General features: G+C 35.9%; 2 protein-coding genes across 8 annotated transcripts in view; one reads left to right on the top strand and one right to left on the bottom strand.

Annotated features, from left to right (window-relative positions):
* Positions 1-16,166, top strand: part of FAM169A (family with sequence similarity 169 member A) — a 42,162-nt gene extending 25,996 nt beyond the window's left edge. For 4 of the 7 annotated variants that reach the window (XM_087927178.1, XM_087927180.1, XM_087927179.1 and 1 more), the window contains exons 3-13: positions 240-339; positions 1,152-1,237; positions 1,933-2,104; positions 4,077-4,256; positions 4,824-4,952; positions 5,569-5,684; positions 6,516-6,570; positions 8,995-9,127; positions 11,086-11,251; positions 12,322-12,537; positions 13,175-16,166. In XM_087927178.1, the coding sequence (XP_087783304.1) occupies positions 240-339; positions 1,152-1,237; positions 1,933-2,104; positions 4,077-4,256; positions 4,824-4,952; positions 5,569-5,684; positions 6,516-6,570; positions 8,995-9,127; positions 11,086-11,251; positions 12,322-12,537; positions 13,175-13,660 (1,839 nt within the window). In that variant the 3' untranslated portion in view covers positions 13,661-16,166. The remainder of the gene's footprint in view (positions 1-239; positions 340-1,151; positions 1,238-1,932; positions 2,105-4,076; positions 4,257-4,823; positions 4,953-5,568; positions 5,685-6,515; positions 6,571-8,994; positions 9,128-11,085; positions 11,252-12,321; positions 12,538-13,174) is intronic. The other 3 variants (XM_087927176.1, XM_087927181.1, XM_087927177.1) reach the window with 1 other exon arrangement.
* Positions 16,167-17,715: 1,549 nt separating this feature from the next.
* On the bottom strand, positions 17,716-23,735 carry NSA2 (NSA2 ribosome biogenesis factor). Its single transcript, XM_026718042.2, has 6 exons — positions 23,661-23,735; positions 22,281-22,468; positions 21,767-21,917; positions 20,489-20,668; positions 18,954-19,146; positions 17,716-17,951 (listed from the first exon to the last, which is right to left on the bottom strand). Exons 1-6 carry the CDS (start codon positions 23,661-23,663, stop codon positions 17,884-17,886), a joined length of 783 nt encoding a protein of 260 aa, XP_026573827.1. The 5' UTR covers positions 23,664-23,735; the 3' UTR covers positions 17,716-17,883.
* Positions 23,736-23,741: the final 6 nt, after the last annotated feature.

Genomic DNA, 23,741 nt, shown 5'->3' with positions numbered 1-23,741 from the left:
CAGCCAACATAGGTAATATTCTTCTAAATTGATTAATGCCACTCCAAAAGCAAGCTACTGTACTATGCTACCACTTTCTTCAAGGACAACTCCACATATAAAGAATTGCATTAGTGTGATAACCAGGGCATGAGTCCCTGTCTTCGGTGTCTCTTGGTTCAAGAATGTATTGTGTCAGCAATTTACAGATCCAAATGAATAGAAGTAACAATGATGAACTTTTTCTCTCTTTCTCTTAGGTTCCAATTTGTTTGTCAACTGTAGGCTTCATCCCCCTTTATGGCGGAGAAGAAAGACACAAAGTCCTTGCTTTATTTGCACCGGAGGATTCACTTGCAGGTTTCTCTTACCTTTTGAATTGAAACATTGTAGTATTCTGATCTGAGTTATTCCTTTTTCGTTTCCCATATTTTATGTTGTTTTTGATATGAAAGATTTAGAAATACTGTAGAAATCATGATAAAATGGGGATGCAATTGAAACGGGGGAAAAAGCCAGTTTGGTGTGAATAGCTTCTCCCTTCCAGTTTTATAATGTTTGAAAGACTTGATTCAATCATTTTCTCAACCTTTGATTGAACAGGTGAAATTAAGCCTGGAACTGAAGATTCAGAGTTCTGAAGGTTCTCGTACATGAAAAAAGTAAATTGTGTGAATCCAAGGTTACTTGTTCTTACAAGAACAGACTGTCATTTTTTGCCATTTTGTTGCTATTATAGTATTGTACTTTTTCCTGGTGTACATTCCTTTCCTTAATTTTAGTTAGAGAGCAATAGTTGATGAGGGCTTCCTTTGATTCAAGTACAGTGGTTACTTATTCAAATAAGTAGTTTCTTTAAGTTGATAATTTAGAAGTTGAGGTGGAACACAATGTTTCAGCTTCCATTCTGTTCAGAAGAAGTCTCTTGCATGTAGAACCCACAGATCTTTTGAAAATGAACATATGATGGGATAACCTAGCTGGAAGTGACTGCTTCTAAAGTGGAACTGATCTCAGCTTTTTAAGAAACACATTTACCAAACATGCATTTAGTATTATAATTAAGAACAAAACTAATAATTATATATCTCTACAACCAATGATATTTACTAGGCATAATTAAAATTGAAACACTGAACACATTCTTACTTTAAATTCTTTTCCTTTTTGAGCTGTTGCCTTGTTTCTGGCTGATCAATGGTGGACTATCGATGATATTTTGAGAACATCATCTCCTTCTAGAGAAGGTCTTCTACGGGTAAGTTGTACCTCTAGTAAAGTGTTTGATAATGCAATCTAAAGCTTAATATAAATAAAAGAAATTTCTGGCTTATTCAAGTGTGCAGTCTGATTTACTTGGAATAGAATTGCCTGTCTATACAGTTACGTTGTGTCAAGCATTTTGAATTGTAGTGATGAGTAGTTTATAATATGGGCAATGCTTTGAATAAGGATTTATGACTGCAGTTGTTATTCCTAGCATCTCTCATAATTGGTCAGGCTGGCTAGGGCTGCTGGAATTTGCAGTTCAGCTGTGGGTTTCTTATTGTTTTACTGTATAATCCAAGATAACTTCGCTCAAATTATTTTATTTCAATGAATTCCAAGCACTGAAGTATTAGCAGTCTTATCCCAACATTATAGGATTTATAAGGTTTTCTTTCTAGTTACTGTTTCCTCACTTTTGAGCCACTTTAAATCAAGTTCATAATATAGGATTGCCCTACTGGGATTTTATCCATTCCTCATTTTGATTTTATTAATAGACATGTATATCTACTTTCTCCTAAACTGTTTCAGGTGCTTTAGAAATGTAAGCAAATTAACTAATAGTTAAAACCATAATCAAAAATAAAACCCCATTCTGCTTTCATTCTTTTGGAAGTATAAATATGGATTTTAGTTATATGAGACTTCTGGCTATGTTTTCTAATTCATGTGTGTTTTTTGTAGGCAAAATCAATTGGGGAGAGAGTGGTTCTTTATGTGCTGAACAGAATAATTTATCGTAAACAAGAAATTGAGAAAAATGAGGTCCCATTCCTTTGCCATGGTAGCCACGATTATGCAAAAATTCTGTGGAAGAAAGGAATGGCTATTGGTTTTTATTCTATTAAACTGCCAGGTAAGACTATTCTTTCAAATGGAAAAAGTAATTTAATGTGAGGAAAAACAACAAGCCCATCTTTTAACTTCACTTGCAAAGAACTAGTCTATGTTCACAATTTCCTTGCATTTTTATTTTGGAAATGGCAAGGAACACTTTTACCTATCCAGTAGAATACAGAAAAGTAAATTTGTCTTTATAGAAATCACATACTGTAGTTCTAGGAACCTAAGGAATGGCTTTATAACAAAATAAATTGATAGAAAGAGGTGATCCTTAAAGTTTTTTAGTTCAGAAAAAAATATTTACACATATCTTGATGAGTTTCATTTTATTGGCTCCAACCCAAGCTTTTACTGCAGCTGTGCATTGATAACAGCATTTGTTATAGGTTTTGGGCTCCCATTCATGATTCTACATCTTCAGAGTAGTCAAGCTTCTCAGCATTGTATCTGTGATTAATCATGTTGGTTCAGACTGAGATATACTGGTAGCATTATGCACATTATGAGAATATAAGTTTATATTTATAAATTTATTTCCATTCTCAGTGCCAAATATAGATACTCAAAGTTGGAAATCAATGAAAACAGGAAATTAGAAAAGTAAATTAAATTCTTACAGATTAAGCCAGCGTTACCCCCTCAGTTCTCAAATCTACTTAACCCAGATTTAAATGCAGTTGCTACTTCTTGACATCTTAAAAATTAAATCTGATTTAAAGTTATAGGCTCATTTGCCTGTCTTTGCAGATTGCTAAGAGATAGGACAGATCACCAGTGTCTTTGTTCCGTTATTGCTATTCTCACATGGACTTTAAACTAATCTATTTTAATTGAGGGCCTCAATGCAGACTTCCTTTTCTTCTTTCTTATTGTAAGCAGAAAACAATCCTCCCTTGTTCAGTTTAAAATTGCAATAGTTTTAAAAAGGCCATGTAATGAATGTCTAAAGAACCTTGGTGGATTAGTAATGATTGCTTGTTCTCTCTCTCTCTCTCTCTCTCCCCTCCCTCCCTCTCTCTTAATTTCCAAGGAAATAAGTTGCCAAGTGCAACAAATTATATGGCCTTGACAGCTCTTAGAAACTTGATATTTGGCCAGATGGTCCTCCCTTCTGCCATGACTTGCCAAACCTTGGGGGAGGGTAAAAAGCAGAGGGCAAGGGATTCTTTTGTTTTTGTTGCTGATATTTGGACCTCCTTGAATAATTTCGTGCAGAGTTTTTAGACTGGTTAGAGGGCAGATTGCTTATTTTTGGAATTGTACATTCCTATTAGTAGAGAACAGTTTTGCCTAACCTGCTCCATTGTTACTTGCAGGCGTGAGGAGGATCAAATTCCATACTACTTGCTTTCATACTACCTGCTCCTAGTTTTCCAACCTTGATTGCATCTAGGATTGTCACCTGTATTCAGGTCATCACTTTGATAATGCCTAGTCTGGAGTAGCTGTGGTAGCAATAAGAAGATAAACCCACCCTGATTCTTGACAAAGTTTAGGGAAGACTAAGATTTTGTTCCTGGGTATAAAAGGAGATTTAAAAAAAAAAACCCAGACTGTATGATTTCATAACGTATAACTGGACCTATTAGCTTATTCTAATTTGAAAAATGTGAAGAGCCAGCTAAAAACTAATAGGCTCATTGTGCCTACAAACTGTTAATTTGGATTTTGCTTGAGTTACATGCACAATAATCAGGACAGGTCCAGTGGAAAAGACAAAAGATATAAAAGAACGTGATGGACTTTAGAGCAGGGTGATTGATTGCATGGCCAACATTATGGAGCCAACTATTGTTATTAAAGTTCAAAAACGTATTTTCATAAGTCTTTTAGAGTTTAAAGCTTTTATAGATTTTATGTGTTTTATTATTGTTGCCCAAAGTCCTTGGTATGTATATTTGAAAACTTAGGGAAATAAGATGCCTCTGGTATGTAAAGATTACTCCTTCTGAAGTACTAATTAGAATTGACTGTTGTGTTTGCAGGGAGCATTTGCAGTGCCTTTCTTACTCAGAGCTACCAGCTTCCTGTTCTGGACACAATGTTTGTGAGGAAGAAGCATCAGAGCAAAGATTTTGGGCTTCTGATGCTGGAAGATTTTGTGGATTCTTTCACAGAAGATGCCCTTGGTTTGCGTTTCCCTCTGACATCTTTCATGCGTACTGGTAAGACCTGCAAGATACTTCAAAATGTTCACTGTTTGCAATTTAGGAATAGACTAGAGTTTGATATTCTGAATGGATATTGCATTTCAGTTATCAGAACATTTTTTTTGCATTCTTGCTACTATCGCTTATTTTAACTTCAAGTCCATCCTTATATACACAAGAAACAAATATCTGAGAAATGTAGGTAAGGCCTGTAATCTTTTAAGAACGTTTTAAAAGGATTCCCTGAGTTTTAACATCCTAGATATTGAATTGCTTAGATTCAGCACTGCTTTCATTGGTATATTATACAAGGCAAACATTTAGCAGTCCAAGAGCTATCTGTGGCTTTTAAAGCAGTTCTACACAACTAAGATAGGTGTACTGTATGTTCCTGTTCTCTACAAATTGAAGAGTGCTCTTGTGCTTCTGTTTGTGATGCAGTTAGGTTTTTAATGCTCCCTTTAAAGCAAATGCTAAAATAAAAGTGTTGCCATATTTTGGGGGAGAGAGTGGGAAGCTTGTAAAATAAAATAAAAACAAATCTGGATGGTTTACTGAATGAGTTATATTTCTCTTGCTCAGCTTGCCAGAAGTACTTCGAAAGGTATCCAGGGGATCGTGACCTTCTGTGGGAAGTTGAAGGCATAGGCCACTGGCACCAGAGAACACCTATAGCTACTGTTTTGCAGAGAGAAAGTTTAAAACTCAAAGGTAGGAGGTATTGACATATAATGCAATTGGACAAAAATAGAGACTGAGATTTTTTTACTGGCTTGTGGGTGTTTTCTTGAGGTTCTAGAAAAAAATGTTTTTTAAGAACATCAAAACAAAAACAAAAAAACCCTACCGTGCTAACCAAGTTGTGGAACTGAAGGAATATTGTGTGTGGTAAGGGAACCAGAGCAGATTTGTCGATGGAAGATTATTGTGCTGCCGTAAAAAGTCCCAGCTTCTAGGTCTAGGATAACCTGCTGTGGTTAACTCACCATAGGACTACTTGCCACGGGAACCTTTGATGAGGTGTCCTGCAGTGAGTTATCCTGTAGAGAGTTGTCCCGTGGCAAGAGGGCCGCAGCGAGGTGTCCTATTCTGGCCCACCAGATGGGCTCAGAGTTCTGTGCCTGTAAGGACTATTGTACACCTTTGTATAGTTGACCAAATGGGGGTTTCTGTAATGGTTGTAGCGGAAAAGAAAATCGAGCCTGCTCTTTTAGTTAGCTTAAATATGTTCACAGAAAAAGGCAGAAAAGAATTTTATTATTAACAGATACTAGGGGATAATATTTTGAAATGGTTGCATTTTTAATTTTTTTTCCCTATGAACAAGAAGCCCTTCAAATAGAAGCTAACACTTCCCAGAATGAGGAACGTTTTCTGCACTCTTCCACGGATAACAGCCCATCGCGTGAACAGGCAGTTGACCCCAGTGAAACACACTTAAGTGTAGGTATAAAATAGCTTCCTTTGAATTATTTAGTACCTGCTCTGTGTTTTATAAGATTTTATTAAATTTGCCTTTTCAAAATCCTCAAGGTTTTTACTGAAGTGGAAAAATGGGAAACTTCCTACAATATCCAGTTTAACTTGCATTGCTTTGTCCGCTCCCTAGAGTTTATAATATTCTTGAGTAAATAAAGTATACATTTGGAATTAGACTTGAAGCAGTCATGTTTAAGGCTGCTTCTCTTTACAGGCTGCAAAGAAGGCCTCAGATTGTGTAGCACTGTGGTAAGCAGGCATAAAAAGGCAGAAGACAACTGCAGGTATATCCCGACTTTACTTCAGTTTCAACAGTGTATGACATTTCTCCAAATTACACTGTTGGAAATCATCAGCAAATTGCAATTTTATAGATGTGGTTTTTCAATTTGCAGCAGTAAAAATGGGATCAAAGACTTTAATCCTCCCCAACATTCAAGTCTATAAAAACCATAGTGGAAAAGGAATTGAACCTCATTTAGCTATAGTGACAATTCCTAATAGATTATCTCAGCTTGTACAGATGAGGGTTCTGGTGGCATATAGTTTTAACTTTTTGTATTTCTCCTTCAGTTCTCTCATATATGTTAAATTTCCTGGTCTTTTTTCCCTTTTTCTTTTCCCTTTAAATGCTGTATTTATTTTAACTTTTCATATTGATGCTTTGTTTAATAAACTAAAACTCAGTATGGATATGTAACTGAATGAATGGAAGAAATGTATTAGCAATGGTTTGCTTTAAAGAATTTTGGTTTTATATTATGGATTTATAAACTTAAGTCTTTCTGTTTTTAGGTTGATGTCCATAAAAATAAAGATGGCTTTGATGTATATGAAGGTACTTCTGAAGGTAAAAAATGCATTATGCATATTTTTGGGAAAAGATTTTTCTTCTGTTATTCACTTTATTCATGAATGCATATGATCAGAGGAGGTACTTCAAAAGGAAACTTATTAATAGAGGAGCCCTCAATTATGTGTATGTGTTTTATAAAATATTCATTTATCGTCTCCCTCAGTTTGGGATTGTACACACACAAACACACACACATACATACACACACACAAAACACACGCACATACACTTTATTTTGATACTACAACTGCAGAAAGCTTCAGTATATGGATGGAAAAATTCAAACCAAAGAGTAAGGTTCATATCATGTCTGTAAGGCTGGAGACAGCTGGACTGCCTGGTTGAGCATGAGATGAAAGGAAGCCTCATTGACTCTGCACTCCAGAGTTCTCTGACACTTCCTTCCTGGTATAGTACGGTTGATAGATAGGTTATTGGACTGCCCTTCTATCTCCTTGGGAGATTCTATTATCTGGCTTCTTCCCTTTCTTCCAGCCCTGTATAAGTAGTGATAGGACTATTACAGCCTGCATCTTGTCTTCTGGAGGACATTGATGATGATGATAATGAAAACAAGTCTGCAAGTCCGCCTTTTGACCCTTACACGTTTGAAGTGTGTGGCCAGAAAAAAACACTACTCCCCCTCCTTTGGATGGGTTGGAACAAAAACAACGTAATTTAAAAATCAACAGTGTTAAAAATAAGAAAAAAGAAAATGTAAAATTATATATTTTGGTAGTCACATGCATACCAGTAGATGAAGTAAGGACCATACAGTTGATAAAATCACAAATCGCTTCTTAAAAATCAGTCTTCTATAAAATGCTGTTAGCAGGTAGCACAGATTTGCAGTTCAAAGATGGAACAAAAATATAAGAACTTATTTATTTTACATAAATGCAGTGGACTTAAGAAACAAATGTTAGTAGAAATGATAAAGCCAGTCAAATTCACAGGAAATGAAACATAAAATATAATGAAAAAATAATAACCTAATCAACAAAATAGAAACTGCCCCCCCAATCTTTTGAATAGAATAGAATTCTTTATTGGCCAAGTGTGATTGGACACACAAGGAATTTGTCTTGTTGCGTATGCTCTCAGTGTACATAAAAGAAAAGATACATTCATCAAGAGTCAAGAATCATAAGGTACAACACTTAATAATAGGTATAGGGTACAATAAGCAATCAACTCATACTAGGAAACAGTCAATAAAAATTGTTAGGATACAAACAACAAGATTACAGTCGTACAGTCGTAAGTGGCAGGAGATGGGTGAAAGGAAGGATGGGAGGATTAATAGTAATGCAGACTTAGTAAATAGGTGGACAGTGTGGAGGGAATTATTTGTTTAGCAGAGTGATGGCATTTGGGAAAAAACTGTCCTTGTGTCTAGTTCTGGTGTGCAGTGCTCTATAGTGTTGTTTTGAGGGTAGGAGTTGTTGAAACAGTTTATGTCCAGGATGTGAGGGGTCTGTAAATATTTTCACAACCCTCTTTTTGGCTCATGTATATGACCAAAGTCAAACCCAACTCCTTTCTTTGCTTAATCCCATTAGATCCAAGTTGACCTCCTTATCCCGGATAACCTCAATCACTGCAATCCCATCTAGACCTATACTAGAAGTCTTCCCACCAGCTCCAGCCCAGCCCAAGGGCAGTCCTTACAGAGAATTGCAAGCTAGAGAAATCCCAACATTCCATCCTTTATCAGCTGATGACCTAAACATTCCTTTAACAAAGGACTTTCCCAGTTTTGCCCTCTCCAAGAGCCACTTTGCCTAATAATAGAAATAGTCCTGGTAACAGGAAAAAGGTCCTGCTTAACTTCTCCAAACTGGCCAGCAAATCATATCCCTAAAATTTCCTCCCTCACATTCCTCAATTTCCATTTAAAAAATTCATTTTTCATTATACTTTCTTCTAAAGTAGGCACCCAGTTGTTGCAATAAACATATTTTTTTCTCAGTGTTTTTTGCTTCTTCAGCAAAAATTAAAGGGAAAAACTAGTGTAAAATTTGTACTTGTGCAAAGGTCCTCCCAGCTACAGCTGCCACTTGTTTTTTAGCAAAGTTGTGCATGGGCAAGGACCCCAAAGTTGTGCATGGGGAAGTGCAGTCTTATTCAGGACCAAGGAATGTGACATCCCTGACACTTAGGGCCAAACAGGCACATCAGTTTTGAATCAAAATTTGTTCCACTCCATCCAGATCCAAACAGCCTCCAGACATCGGATTGAAATACTTCAAAATTGGCAAATCAGATGTTTAAGTGTTTACAGAGTGCGGTAAAAATACCTTCAAGACATTAGTAACACATTGTTAAAGCAATTATATATTTTGAATTTGTCATATATCTTGGTATTATTCATATATAAAGTTTGAAGTGGTTTTGAAGTGGTTTTTCCTTCTCCAGAACTTACTGCTTTACCAATTCCTACTCGATCACGAAGCAATCATCTGAAACGTCCAAAATTGGGAAAAAGAATGCAAGAACCTGGGATTTCTGAAACTGAAGATGTAAATACTTCTCAAACATCGGGAAACAGGTACAGTATGTGATTCAATAAAATTACAAATGAAAAATATCTGAATATGCCTTGCACATATTTATAGAGAAAGACTGTATGTCATTGCACACTGTATAATATATATTTATTATTGTTAAACTGTGAAATTCAGCAAATGAATGTAAAGCTGCATAAAACTTAGCATCAGTAGCAGGGCGATACCTTTTGTCAAGTTCAATCAAAGTAGTAAAAAGCAGTCTTGCAAGTTTTAAAGTTCTTCAGAACTCTTCACCAGGAAAGATGTTACAAAAAGTTCCTATTGGGAAGAAAAACAAAAAGAGTTTAAATATTAGACTAGATATTTCACTTGTGATGACTGTAAGTCATAATCCATCCCAAGTTGAGAATAAGAAGACACTATCTGGAAAAGATAATAAAAAAACATCTGCCAACATCTAGAAACAAGTAAAGTAATAACTAGCAGTCAGCATGGGTTTGTTAAGAACAGATCATGCCAAACCAATCTTATTTCATTCTTCAACACAGTGACTAAATTAGTAAAATACTGTGGACATAATATATTTAGATTTCAGCAAGGCATTCGACAAAGTAGACCACAACCTACTTCTTAGTAAGCTAGAAAAGAGTGGAATAGATAGCACCACCACTAGATAGACTCGCAACTGGCTGGCAAACCGTACTCAACGAGTAGTCCTTAATGGGTCTAAGTCTACATGGAGGGAAGTAAGCAGTGGGGTGCCACAAGGTTCCGCCTTAGGCCCAGTACTCTTCAATATCTTCATTAACGACTTAGATGAGGGAATAGAAGGGGAACTTACCAAATTTGCAGATGATACTAAGCTGGCAGGAATAGCTAACACCCAAGAAGATAGGCTCAAGATCAGATGGATCTTGACAGACTAGAACACTGGGCTATATCTAACAAAATGAAATTCAATGTAGAGAAAAGTAAAGCCCTACACTTACGCAAGAAAAAACAAAAGTACACATAGACTGGGTGAAACCAGGCTCAATAGCAGTAACTGTGAGAGGGATCTTAGTGTCTTAGAGTCTTAGTGGACAACCAGCTAAATATGAGCCAGCAGTGTGCAGCAGCAGCCAAAAAAGTGAATGCAGTCCTAAATTGTATTAACAGAGGGATACAATCAAGAGCAAGGGAAGTACTAATGCCACTCTGTAAAGTCTTAGTAAGACGACACCTAGAGTACTGCATCCAGTTTTGTACACCACATTATAAAAAAGATGTTGAGATTCTAGAAAAAGTACAGAGAAGAGCAACCAGGATGATTAGGGGACTGGAGGCTAAAACATACAACGAATGGTTACAGAAACTGGACTTGGCTAGTCTAGTAAAGAGAAGGACCAGGGGAGACATGATAGCGGTCTTCCAATATTTGAGGGGCTGCCACAGAGAGGAAGGGGTCAAGCTATTTTCTAAAGCGCCTGTAGGCCAGACAAAGAATAATGGATGGAAACTGAACAAGGAGAGATTTAACCTGGAAATAAGGAGAAACTTTCTGACAGTGAGAACAATCAACCAATGGAACAGCTTGCCCTCGGAAGTTGTGGGAGCGCCATCACTTGAGACTTTCAAGAAGAGATTGGACTGCCATTTGTCAGAAATGATGTAGGGTCTCCCGCTTGGGCGGGGGGTTGGATTAGATGACCTACAAGGTCCCTGCCAACTCTTGATTATCTGTATTATTATCTGTATCTGTATTAGGTAGGTATTGTCAGTGTTGTTTTACAAATAGCATTCTTGGATTTCCTGGTCTCCAAATAATTTGTTCCCAATATTTTTCCTGAATAATGCTTGAATAACCCAGCAGATCTGAAGGTGCCAACAATTGTTCTTTGCCAGTAAATAATGTATCTAACTTAATACAGTATTAAAAATCAAGTTGTGCGCATTTCAGTATAATTCAGTTGCTATTGGCTGTTTTACATTTATTTTTGTTGTTTCTCCTGTTGCATAGATTGGATCCTATTGCTCATGTATCCGAACATTCAGAAGAATTGATAGACGAGATGGAAGAAAAAGTAATGGACAGTGAGCAGGAAAAGTTAGTGGAGAATTCAAAACAATCAGCCCAAGAAACACTCCAGCAGTGTATTCCATCAGAGAAGCAAGATGATAGAGAGGTACATCTTTAAAAGTACAGATTATTTATTACTAATATTTTTAATCCTGCCTCTATGACAGTTGTCTTCCATAAAACCACACACCATTTTTAAAAAGTGACATTCCTTGCCATAAAGTTTAGCAACTAGGAGTATAAAGATACAGGATGGAGAGGAGGCGGGGGAAGAGGGGACTAACTTACAAAGAAAATTGGAAGAAAGATACAAATAATAATACTCAAATTTGCCAAGTGTGATCTTTCTTTGTTGACATCCTTTTTGAATAGTGGTTAACGTTCAAGTAACTACACAGATACACCAATCAGCAGGAGAGTCCCACTTAAAAATGTTTGAGTCAGTTGGGTACACCGGAAAGAGTCTGCCTGGATTGCTATCCAACCGGAAGATATACTCCATCAGAAGTTCTGTTTATTCCCCCCATTCCAAATTTAGAAAAGGAATCAAGCCATTTTTCTTTAGCCACGGTTTTTCACTTGAAGTTAATTATTTTCACTAATTATGTTTTGTTTTTTGTTTTTTAATTTTTTCAGTGCCTTAGGAGCAAAAATGTAAGAACCCAGTTAAAATGAGTGATAACTAGGATCAAGTCAACAAACTGTTGGAGAAACTGATAATTCTTCCTGGCATAGAAATAGGTCATATACTGTACTGTTTCTCTAGTTTATGGTTATCTCTCATTCACCTGGATGATGTTCCTAACTGTCACAGGATACAGTCTTTCTCTGGGTCGTGGCAGAAGCCAGATTGATTAATAAACCTACTTCTATCCATTATTAGAAATAAAGTAGTATGATAGCTTTTATTTAACATTGGCATTGGCTGCCTGTACAGAAAGTAATAGTTGAGAAGACTTTACAAAAATCTTTAGATTCAAAAAGGGCTTAGGTACAGAGCTGCATCCCTGAAATTGTTTTCACCTCTTTCATTTTGGATATAGTGGAAATAAGAGAGTACATTAAGACAGTAATTATTCAGTACTACAGTGTGAATGTCCAGTTGTGTCTGAATTCTTCTGGTTGATTCTGTATGGATGCATCACTTCAATGTGCTCATGTGATTTTTTTTTTTAGGAAACAGATATGGAGCCAATTAATGGAGAAATAATGGAAAATGCTATCAAGGTATCAATAGTGACTGAAGGATCAACAACAAATGAAGTTCTGGATGGAGAGTCAAAGTTACAATCAGACAGTTCAGAAGAAACAACTTTAACTTTACTTGTCCCACTAATCCTTGATTCTTCAGGAAAATCCACTGAAGACAGTGATGACAATATTTCAGATAAGGTGAGGGAATGTTAAAACAATGTTTTCATACTATTTTACACTTGGCCCCTAATTTAATAGCTTTTAAAACCAGGCAGTGGATTTTCTTTTTCTTCCAATACTTTGAATTTTACGTTCTTATTTAAATTGCAGTGTGATCTTCCAATTATCTTTATCACTGTTTTCCTTGTCTCTCTTCACTTTTCTTGTTCATCTGCTTTTCTTCTTATGTACTCATTTTAACCATTGCAGTATGTTGAATGGAAGTTCATTTGGGAAATGTTCTGCTTTAACAAATGAAACAGTGTTTGCATTTCAGTTTTCCCAACATTAAACTATTCCATTTGAAAATGACTGCTTCTGTCCATCTCTGCCTCTTCATCCATGCTGGTTTTTATATAGAGACTTCAGACTTGCATCATCTTTACTATTGACCTGATTTTTCTCTGGTCGAGCCTTAAAGTGAACATTTTAGGTAACATATTTTAGCTTTAAGCTAATATGCCTAATAATAGAAATCTATGGCAGAAGCATTGTGAGAATGAAGTGAAGAAGTATTCTTTGGATTAAAAGCAACATCTATGATATTTCATTTCTTACGAGTTTTGTAGTGCTCTCTATATATTTGACTTACAGTGGTGTTTTCTTTCTTCCTTAGGTTGAGAATTTGGCAGACTCTGAGTTGCCTGCAGAAGAGGAGCAGGTTACACAAAGGAAAAGAGGAAATGCCGATCCTATTTCAGGAACAGAAAAAGAATATTCTAATAATGGTCTTTCAAACTCAGTAGCAGGGGATGCTCCAGAAGATGCCATTTCTGAAAATGTGTCTCCCAACACATCCTCTTCCTTGGAAGAGCAAAGTGAAGAGGGCGGATCTGATTCACCAGAAGCCCCCATTACTCTGGGTCAGGGGGCTCTGATGATGGTTGAATTGGAGGACATCTCTTACCAACAACATTCTGAGGTACAAAAGAACCAAATGGATGAACAGTCTGAAGAGTCAGCTGAGCCAGTGTCTGAGAGAGCTGCTGACAGCAGTTCAGAAGAAGCAGAAATTGAGGTGCCCGTAGTAGACAGGCGGACCTTACGAAGAAAGGCTAAAGGATACAAAGGCCCACCTAAGAAAAAAGGAAAACTAATCTGAACAGAATTGTAGTCAACCTGAGTGGGAATGATTGCCATTTTCATTGTGTTTCTTTCTTCACAGAAAAAGCTGCAAAATTACAAACCACTTTAGGACACACAAGTATTTAAATACTGGAATCATTCCCAGGTTTTTATAGTTACTTTATGTTACTTATTTTGTTGTTTAACCACTACATAAAAGGAATCGAACTGATATGGAAGTAAATGTCTACTTTTGCTAAACAATAATCATAAAGACACCAGAAGTTAAAGTGGGGACAGTAAATTATTTTAGAGATGTTGAAGGTCCAAACAGATGCCACCTTAACAATTGTATTGTTAAGTTGCCTCAAGTGGTTATTTGTAATCCCTTGTGTACAATAACACATAATCTGTGAAGTGTCAGGCATTTTCTTCATCCCATAGTAGTTAATTGCACACCTTGATGTTTTTTCATGCTTAGTAGGGATAAGTATATATAATTATAGTTCCCCCCCCCCCAATCCTTTTACTGTTATTTTGTAGTAAATTTACAAGCCTATTTTAAACAGAAATATAAAATACTTGATATTATTTGTGCTTAGTTTAAAATACCCTTCAAATTTTCTATGGATACTATATACCCATGTTAAAAAAAACCCCAAGATTATATGATCCTAGCTAAACCTGAAACTTCAATCTGTGTTGAAGTATTCTGATTTTTTTGTGAGTGAATAAAGCTCCTAATATATACATAGTAAAGTGAACTCCTTCAGAGTAATTATAGATCAGACCTTCATAAGAACGTACGGTTATCATTTTCTAAGTATTACCAGTTGGACAGATTCAGTCTTCGGTTTGAAGCATATTCAGTCTTCGGTTTGAGTATATGCTAGTATAAATATTCATTTGCAAAAACGTGAAAGTGTTCATTTTATTATTTTCAGAATTGGTCTGTTCTGGTTGTACAAGCTCTCAGGCTTGTCAGTAATAACTCAGTTGATTGCTTTTTAAAAAAATAACTCCTTGGCATAGAGATGTAGGTGTTTTGTTTTTAAGAGTGTCATGAAGTTTTGGCTTTGAGGTTTATGGAGTTGCCAAGTTGTTTGGCTTTTCAGCACGATACACATTTTTCTACCAGTATACATTTTGTATATTGTGTATTAGAATTTGTTCAGAAATCTTGGTTCTGATATAAAGAACCAAGTACTCTATGAAGTACATAAAGCAGCTTTTATCTTGTACTCCTCCCTTTTTTTGGTAAAATAAGACATTTTGACCATTTTAAGATTAGGTCAGGTTTTTTGCTACTTAGTGCTAAAGTTTTCGAGATGGACAAGGTTAGATAAATTTTTGAAAGGAACCATAGGTATGAATGTTAGATGTATTGACCTAGATAAACATGGCAAGGGGCTTGATAATTCTCATTCTGTAAAACAAAACAATATTTTGTGAAGTGGTTAAGTGTGTATTTCTATTATGGCTTCTGGATTGGTGGTGATTTACTATACTAAATGTCTTTTAAATCAGTGTTTTTCCCAAATCATAAATTTGACTTGTACATTTAAATAAAAAATTTATTCTCCATCTGTAAATTAAATTGGTCTATATAACATTTAATTGCAAAGTTACTTCTTACATGAGAGCTGAGCTTAACTATTCTAGGATATTCAGTTATAAAATATTAAGGATATGTAATTTTGACATTTGTGGTCACCCTAGATAACTTTTTCATTGTTTTGTCTATAAACCAGAAGGATATTTTCCCTTGTATGCACAAGAAAAACATTCTGCAGAAAGCAACCTAATAATTGAAATTATTCAAAAAAATCTCTTGGAGCACATATTGTTCATAAAAATGAACGATGTCTGTAGCAAGGGCTCAAAAAATTAAATACAATACTGATTTGTTACGATAGCAAATATTTATATGTATCATGTAACTAAAACTTGTTTTTTTCCCCTCACTGGAATTAGGTAACCTTGCTTCAGCAATGTGCTATTGGTACCTATCAATTATCGTCTCGTAACTTTTTACATTGCAGCAGTTATTGAAGTAAAACACTTAAATTATGCTGAGAAATTAGTTAAAAACACATTTGTAAAGCCAAGTTAAAATGTGCAGTTTTGTGCAGCTTCACAAAGGAACGTTTTCAAAAGGATTATTATATTGTTTAGCTTAAATAAGTGAAAATGATTATTGGATCTGCAAAGAACAAAATAGACCAGCTTTTGATAAAAGTTAATAGCAGGAGTGAAAAAAATACGATACAAAACAAAATTAAAAAGCAGTATTCATGTTTTTAGTTTATAAATATTTAAAGAAAGCATGTGAACTCAACTTTGTTTTTAACAATATAGTTTTCTAGGATCTCATTTATTCAGGTTCTTACTGCTTCCAGTGTCAAGGTGTATTTTACATTTCATGCACCTTATCATTTTCAAGTATGATTTCATGAACTGTTTTACTGTACCTATTGCATGAAGTATGTAGAATCTCTTCTACATAAATTTAATAAAATGTTTACCTTTTAGTTCAATAGAAATGTTGTGGTTTATTTTTGTTTATTCACATCACTTAGTCATGAAATTGTAACGCAGTGTAAACTAGCAGTAGAACATTAATTTTTCATCATCATTACAGCCTACGCTTTTAAAGAAATTATCTGAAGAGTTGTATTGTTGCAGAATCCAATCTGGGTTGGTCACTGGAACCAGAGGATTTGTCTTCTGAGCTTTTCTTGAAATGGGTTCCAGCATGAGCCCGAAAGCTTGGAAGATAAAACCTCCAGTCCTGGTGACCGACCCACATTGGATCCTGCAACATTAACCTGGAACACATGTATTTGCCTTCATTCATGAGTTGTGTATTGTTGATAAAATGTTTTAATACAATTCTGTCTTAAATTAATATGTTGTTTCTCCCTTAATTGGTTAAACTTACATTTGTAATTTTCTTATAGTACTTATTAGCTTGAAAAATTCCTTTTTTCCTAGTCAGAATGGGTGAGCATTTATCCAGACGCCCATGGCCCAATACAACTTGATGGAACCTAATTAGACATAGTAGGCCAATAGAACAAGAGATCAGTGATGTTTACCTTGTAGCTGGGAAAACCAATCCCTTAAGTTCAATAGAAACTTTGCTCCAAGTCTTGAATGACTGAGATATTATATGCAGCAAAAGTCTTCCCGTAGTCACTGGGAATAATAGATTTGAAAGCCCTGTTTCTATAAACTATCAGAAATATGTGGAAAGCAGAAAAGCAGCAGAAAAGTGAATCCTAGTCTCTTGATCACAAAATGAAATTAATACAATGTAATATATTGTTATCCATACTGGACATGAAAAAGAATGTTAAGATTTGTTGCAGAAGCATTACTGGTAGACATGAAGTTCAATAATTGTACTACTAATCTATATTATTAATATTCCAGGCTTTTGATCTTACCTAACCTATCCAATCTTGAGTAGGTCAACCCTCCTTGTATTCTGAAGATTTGGGGAACTCTGCAATGGTAATAGGATTGACATTAATCCCAGATTACAGAGGAAAGTGTAAGATTTTAACCACACTTCCTCTCAGTGGGAATTCTGATTCTGCATTGATAGCAGCAAACATAGTAACTTCAGCATTTCATTAACGCTATATGCAAAGAAAAAAACATTTTAATTAAAACTCTTAGAAAGTGAAAGTATGCACTAGGCTAATACAGAAAATATTTTAACATGTAAAATGAGGTTCAGTCACCCACACATTCCCAGGTTAAGAATATTTTGTATGTATCGATAATTTTCTAATAAAACCAATGACCTGCAATATACTATGAATATGCTTTCTCACTACAAAGATGCTCCTTGATATTTGCTAAGTTGGAATATTCTTATATTTCAACTTGTGTTCCATGTATGTGAAATTTGGTGCAAAAAGTTAGTTTCAGCTATTACTTGTCCATACGTACCCTACTTTCTTAATACTGGAAAAACTGACAGTAAAGAATGTTACTGTATGCAAGAAACAAGGAATACAGATACTCTGTTTTCTAATATAAGTTCGGGTTTTTGTAAGTCTATTTACGATGCTAATCAAGAAATTTGATCAAGAAATAATATTTTATTTTTGGTAATATTTGGAGAAAAGCCAGTTCTGCAATAGTCCTTTGTCTTCAGAAATGGCTGTTTTGAAACAAATTCTTTTATCTGAAGTCTGCAGAGACACGTATGTGTGTAAAAAGCTTCCATATCCATAGTGGCAAATGTCACTATACAAGTAGAACTGCATTAATGCACCCATCATTTTCTGGATTATTGGTTACTTGTGCATATTTTCCTGAAAAGAAAACAAGTTTTATTGAAACAATATTTATAATGGCAGATTCTTAACGACTCAGTCTACTACCGCAGTACTTTTTTAAAAAAAGCATCCCTCCATAGCTGGCATTTAAATACATCATGACAAAACAACTACTTAACGAGTCAGAGGAATAGAGAATAATGGGCCTTTATTTTTCCCAACTGAAAAGTTACTTCTGTGGGACTGGACAAACCAACATTAACATTTGTTACAATAAAGTTGCATAAGGTAACTTTTGAATGAACTGCATAATTTCCTCTGATGATGATTAGATGGAGACTATTAATTTTGCTAATGAAATGGAGAAAAATCAACAGAACATCAAGAGAGAGTGCTGGTATATGAGACATACTAAATATATATGGATGTTGACTAGGAATCAAATATATTACTGGAGCAGGAAGGAAGCATTAAATATAACAAATTAATGAGATTTTTTAAACCATAAGATACACTTGAACTGCTGCTGGACAAATTTAGACAAACGTCATCTGAATATCAAGATCCAAGCAAATTGTGATTTTTTAAAAATCTTGCTAAGCAAGAAACACTTATTTACTTATTAGATTTGTGTGCCACCCATCTCATTTAGAGGTGACTAGATATCCTGCAGTTTTCATCCTGAAAACCTGCAATTTCATACAATTTTGACATAATATCTAATTGCTTAAATGCTTCTTTCATCAGCATTATTATTCATTAGCATTAATAGGAGCCTTTGTGGTACAATGGTTAGAATGCAGTACAGAGGCTAACTCTGCCCATAGCGCCGATTTCCAATTCAGATCAACTCAAGGTTTACTCAGCCTTTCATCCTTCTGAGGTCAGTAAAACAAAGACCCAGACGTTGGGGACAATATGCAAATTATGTTTACATTATAGATCGCCCAGAGAAAGCCATAAAGCACTATGGGGTGGTATATAAGCCTTATTGCTATTGCTATTCATTCTTATTAATAAAAGTATTTGGTTACTTACCCCAGATAACTTTTCCCCCTTGGGTGACGAGACCAAGCTCACTCACATTTACCTCGATTACTGTACCTCTTGTGATTACTCCCAAAGAAGTATAGAGGGGGGAAGACGGATTCTTTTTTACACCAAGAATAGGTAGGCAAAATGTAGCTTTAAGTTCTGGATGTGTTACATGGGCTTTCTTAAATCGCAAACCCTGTTATTCAACAAAATAAATACAATTCTTCATAAGTAACCATAGAAAAAAAGAGAATTAAAACTAACACATGCATTTATTTTTTAATCCCAATCCCACATAAATGGGCTTAGTTTTAAACCCCAAAAAGTTAACAGCTGTTTATTTAGTTTCGTTTACTTTATTGTCATTGCACCTCATACAACGAAATCAACCACCATCTTCAGTGCATATCATGACCATGACCATGAAAATAAACACAAACACGCATCCTTCACCCTTCACACATTGAACCGGAAACCCCAACACTACACCAACACTGCACTATACAGCAGAATTCAAAAGAGCTACTACTATCCAGCCTATTTGCCCTTGTTTTTATTATTCTGTACCGTCTGCCAGATGGTAATAGTTCAAAAAAAGGGTTCCCAAGATGAGATGGATCTTTGAGAATGTTTTGAACTTTCTTAAGGCAGTGGGAGCTATAAAGCTCTTCCAAAGTGGGGAGAGGGCAACCAATGATCCTCTGGGCAATGACATTAACCCTTTGAAATGCTTTCCTATCTGCCACTGTGCAATTGGCAAACCGTACAGAGGTGCAGTATGTTAAAATGCTCTCTATGGCGCAGCAGTAGAAAGTCACCAGCAGTTTTTCATTCAGTTGTTTCCTGAGAAGTCTCAGGTAGTATAATCTCTGCTGGGCCCTTTTGACCAGGGCTGCAATGTGGGCATTGATATGAGCTTTCATGACTGATTCCCACAGGTTGGTGGACTACAATTGTGATCAGTTCCAGGTAGTTTTTCCCTTTTTTTCCACGATCGCTAAATGTACCATTATGTTTTTCTCATTTATTTTACTTATTTATTTATTAAATATATTGGCTGCCCATTTTATCATAGGGTAATTCTGGCTGACTTACAATATTAAAAAGATAAAACTATAGAAAATTTCTAGACAATATAAATTAAATACTATAAAAATACAAATATTCAGCTCTAACTAAAAGATGAGGATGGAGAGATTAGGATAAGCAGGGTGGGAGGTGGGATCTATTTTTCATCTATCAACCATCTCAATGTAAAACCCCTCCATTGAAACTCTAAACCAATTGGCAGAGCCAGGTCTTTAAGCTCTTGTGGAAGATGAGGAAGGTTGGAGCTGACTACAATCTGGGTGGCAAGATGCTCCAAAGAGCAGGTGCAATGGCAGAGAAGGCTGCCATCCTGGACCCCGCCAGCCAGAACACCCTGGCTGATGGGACCCGCATCATGCTTCTTTTGCTGCTATGGGCAGAGCATCTTTACTGAAGATTGAACATGAAAAAGCAAATTAACTATTAACCTACTACAAAAAAGTATTTACCATTGGTCGAATGAAGCGCTCGTATTTTGGAGGTTTTCTGGTAAAGCCGTCTCCTACAAAACACACTTTGGTAACCATTCTTTTCCAAGCCTTCTTCTTTCGTTTTCCTGTGCGAATCACTTTGAGCACTTCCGTTTCTCCCTGGGCCCGGACTTTGGGCACAGGAACCTCCCATTTCCCCTAAAAATAATTTGTAATGTTAGGGAGCAAAAGATCGGAAAGGACATATGGACACACATAGCTTCAATAATTTTGTAACATACTAGTTTGTCTGACACAATAATGATTGTATCTGTATCATAAGCCATTGAGGAAGTGTAGACAGCGTCCCAAACATTGAGGTTTTTGCTAATGGTTTGTTTGATTATAAACTGTATGTCCCTTTCAGGTTTATTTAACAGTCCTACTTTAAAGAACAGCTCATTGGGAATTGAATCACAGATTGTCCTATTTCCTTCTGGGCTGTAAAATATACACCGTAAGCAGAAATACTAAGGTTAGAGTCAGGGTAATCCAGCTAAGAACCATATATTGAACAGACTGGGGTATCATGAAAATGTATTTATCTGATTTATTGCATTTACCACATATTTTATTATTGTATTTTCTTTTATCTATTTTATTCTGGAATTAGAACTTCTATTTTATTTTCTTTGAAAGGATTATCAATTAATAATCTACTACTACTCAAGTTGGATTTTATCTGTGTGGGAAATCTGTAAAGTGTGGTTTGATTGCATAGACAACTGTTATTTCTTCTTCCTATCAAAAGAATGTTAGTAGACTGGAAAATTGTGTCCAAATAGGTTTTGCAACAGGCAGAGGAATCTTCCAATACTCAGAATGACATAAAATTCCTATCATTTATACTGGAGAGTGGAGCAATAGGAATTTATATTAAATATTGTACTGCACTTTTGAAAAAGCCAGAAATGGTTATTCTTCCCACGAAGGGGAACAATACAGAAAATACATAAGTATTTCCTCCCAGCAAAAGCTAATTCCTTGTTTTCTAGCCATTTCCTGTATACCAATTTAATTTTGCTTAATACAAGTAATCAGGTGTTTTAAAAAGATATATTCATATTTCAAAGTTGGAGATTTAAAAGTGCAGTACAAAGCAAAACATTTCCTCAGATTTTTGGACAAATCCAGTAACTCCCCATCATATGTGCAAACTAGAATGGATACTAGAACCATTATTTTGCAAATCAGTATTTTAAAGCAACAGCAAATTTTCTGGCGAATTATATTAATTTAAGCATATGCATGACTTACAGCTTTTTCTTTTCGTTTTTGTTTGATCATGTTGGAAAGAACTTTTGCTCGAGACTGGCTCTCCCTATCCAGCAAATATGCCGGTACAGCGCCTTCTGGGGTTTTGTCTTCATTCTTCTGTTTGGTATTTCTCTTTTCGTGCATTTTAATACTAGAGAGATAGATACAACAAGGTGCTTTTCATATTTTTTTCAAAATTAATCTAGCATTAAATCAGCAACACTGCCAAATGAAAATAGCTTTAGTAATAGAGATCTTAAATTGCTTCCAAAGCTTTTTCAAAAGATACAATATAATATGGAATCATACTACTAATAGGCAAAATATGCAACATTACTGTGAATTGTAACATGAAGCACATTTCCTAATAAGTACCTTAAAAAAACTATTAATGTCATTGTATCTAATGTCTGAGTAATGGATATACACAAAAATAATCAGCATACATTCTAATAAGTCTAGATCACAGCAATACAATATTATATCAAAGTCTTTAACATAAAAGTTGTCTCACGTCTTTTTTATCTGTATTTTCTCTGCATGGCGCTGTTTATGATACAGTTTAGCTTTTAATCCTATCATTTTCTTGGCTTTCTTTGAACGCTCATGAGCCTCACGCCCTTCTTTCTTCCTTTTCTTCTCATGGTAATCCAAGCGGTAGCCATATCGCTTCCGATGTAACTCTATATATTCGTTTTGTGGCTGTGAATTAGATAAAAGTTTAGAAATTAAACTGTTAAAATTATACCGATCACACATATCGCCATTCATATTTAGTCTCTAAGTAACAAATTTAAATCTATTTTAAAAAACCACGTTAAAATACCCTCAGCTATGCATCCATTTTATTTCCACAGTTTTCATTCTGGCTATTTTAAACAAACAGGAGCAAAAATATTTCAAAGTGAAATTCCAGTACGAAACATTTGACTATCACTGGATAAGTGAAAAATAGTTTATGCTATTGCAAGCGTTAATTAGTTTACGAATAGCAGTTGCCTGTATTCGGCTGAAGATTCTTAACCAATTTGTGTACGGTATCATTTTGCATTTCGTACCTCATATATATATTCCATTTTGTAATGCATTATGCAATTAAAAACACGAATTTTAATTCATGAAAGCATACAATTCTGCAAATATGAAATGCAGCCCAGGAGAGATACACACATACAAAAAAGAAAGATTATTTCTAGTCAAAAATGTAGGAGTCTGCGATCTACTGAACAGCTCCCGTTATCCTTCATCGTACCCCGTTTCTGGCAGCCGGCGTTGCTGGAAAGGATAGTTCATCAACAGCTAAAGAGTCCCTGACTGCCTAATTCTGCTTTAATTTTTTCTGCTTTTGAATTAGCCAGAGAGTAAGCAGGCAACTTGTGCTGTAAAATGACCTCAGTTGTTGTTAACAGGAAAGTACAATGCAATGCAGAATGACGTTTGTTGATGTAATAGTGAACTACAATGCAATGCAGAATGCAAGACTACCCAGACGTCGGAGATCAATAGAGATCAGCTGCAGCAGAGGCCACCAAACTTGGCAACTTTAAGACTTGTGGACTTCAACTCCCAGAATTCTTCAGCCAGCTGTGCTGGCTGGAGAATTCTGGAAGTTGAAGTTCACAAGTCTTAAAGTTGCCAAATTTGGGGCCCCCTGAGCTGCAGCCTCCTCAGCGGTGCGTAGGATGAGACTGAAGTCCGAAGCTACCACCAGCCCGGATTAAGCCACCACCAGCCCGGATTATAAACGACGAATAACAAGCGGGGACTCCCGAGGACCGGCTTCTCCTCTTTCTCTTGGTCCTCCCCAAGGCAGCTCCCTGGCTCCCTCCAAAGCCTCCCCTCCCCACCCCATCCCGTTCAAAAAGCCCACGGTCAGTCGATCACCTCCCCTCACCATTGTAGATCGGCGCCCGAAGCCCAAGCAGACGCCGGCAGAGAACCACCCTGCTTTCGATCCCGAAAGAAAAAGGAAGAG

This window comes from Pseudonaja textilis, chromosome 2, assembly GCF_049901715.1.
Source record: "Pseudonaja textilis isolate UNSWEBS1 chromosome 2, rPseTex1.2, whole genome shotgun sequence".
Lineage (NCBI taxonomy): Eukaryota > Metazoa > Chordata > Lepidosauria > Squamata > Elapidae > Pseudonaja > Pseudonaja textilis.
This window is presented reverse-complemented; position numbering and strand designations above follow the sequence as displayed.

What these genes read in the sequence shown, in the direction of transcription:
- NSA2 (XM_026718042.2), bottom strand. An exon ending in AAAATACAGATAAAAAAGAC is followed by an intron (nt 21,918 to 22,280) that starts GTGAGACAACTT and finishes CTATCTCTCTAG; the next exon opens with TATTAAAATGCACGAAAAGA. An exon ending in AGCGCTTCATTCGACCAATG is followed by an intron (nt 19,147 to 20,488) that starts GTAAATACTTTT and finishes GTTGAATAACAG; the next exon opens with GGTTTGCGATTTAAGAAAGC.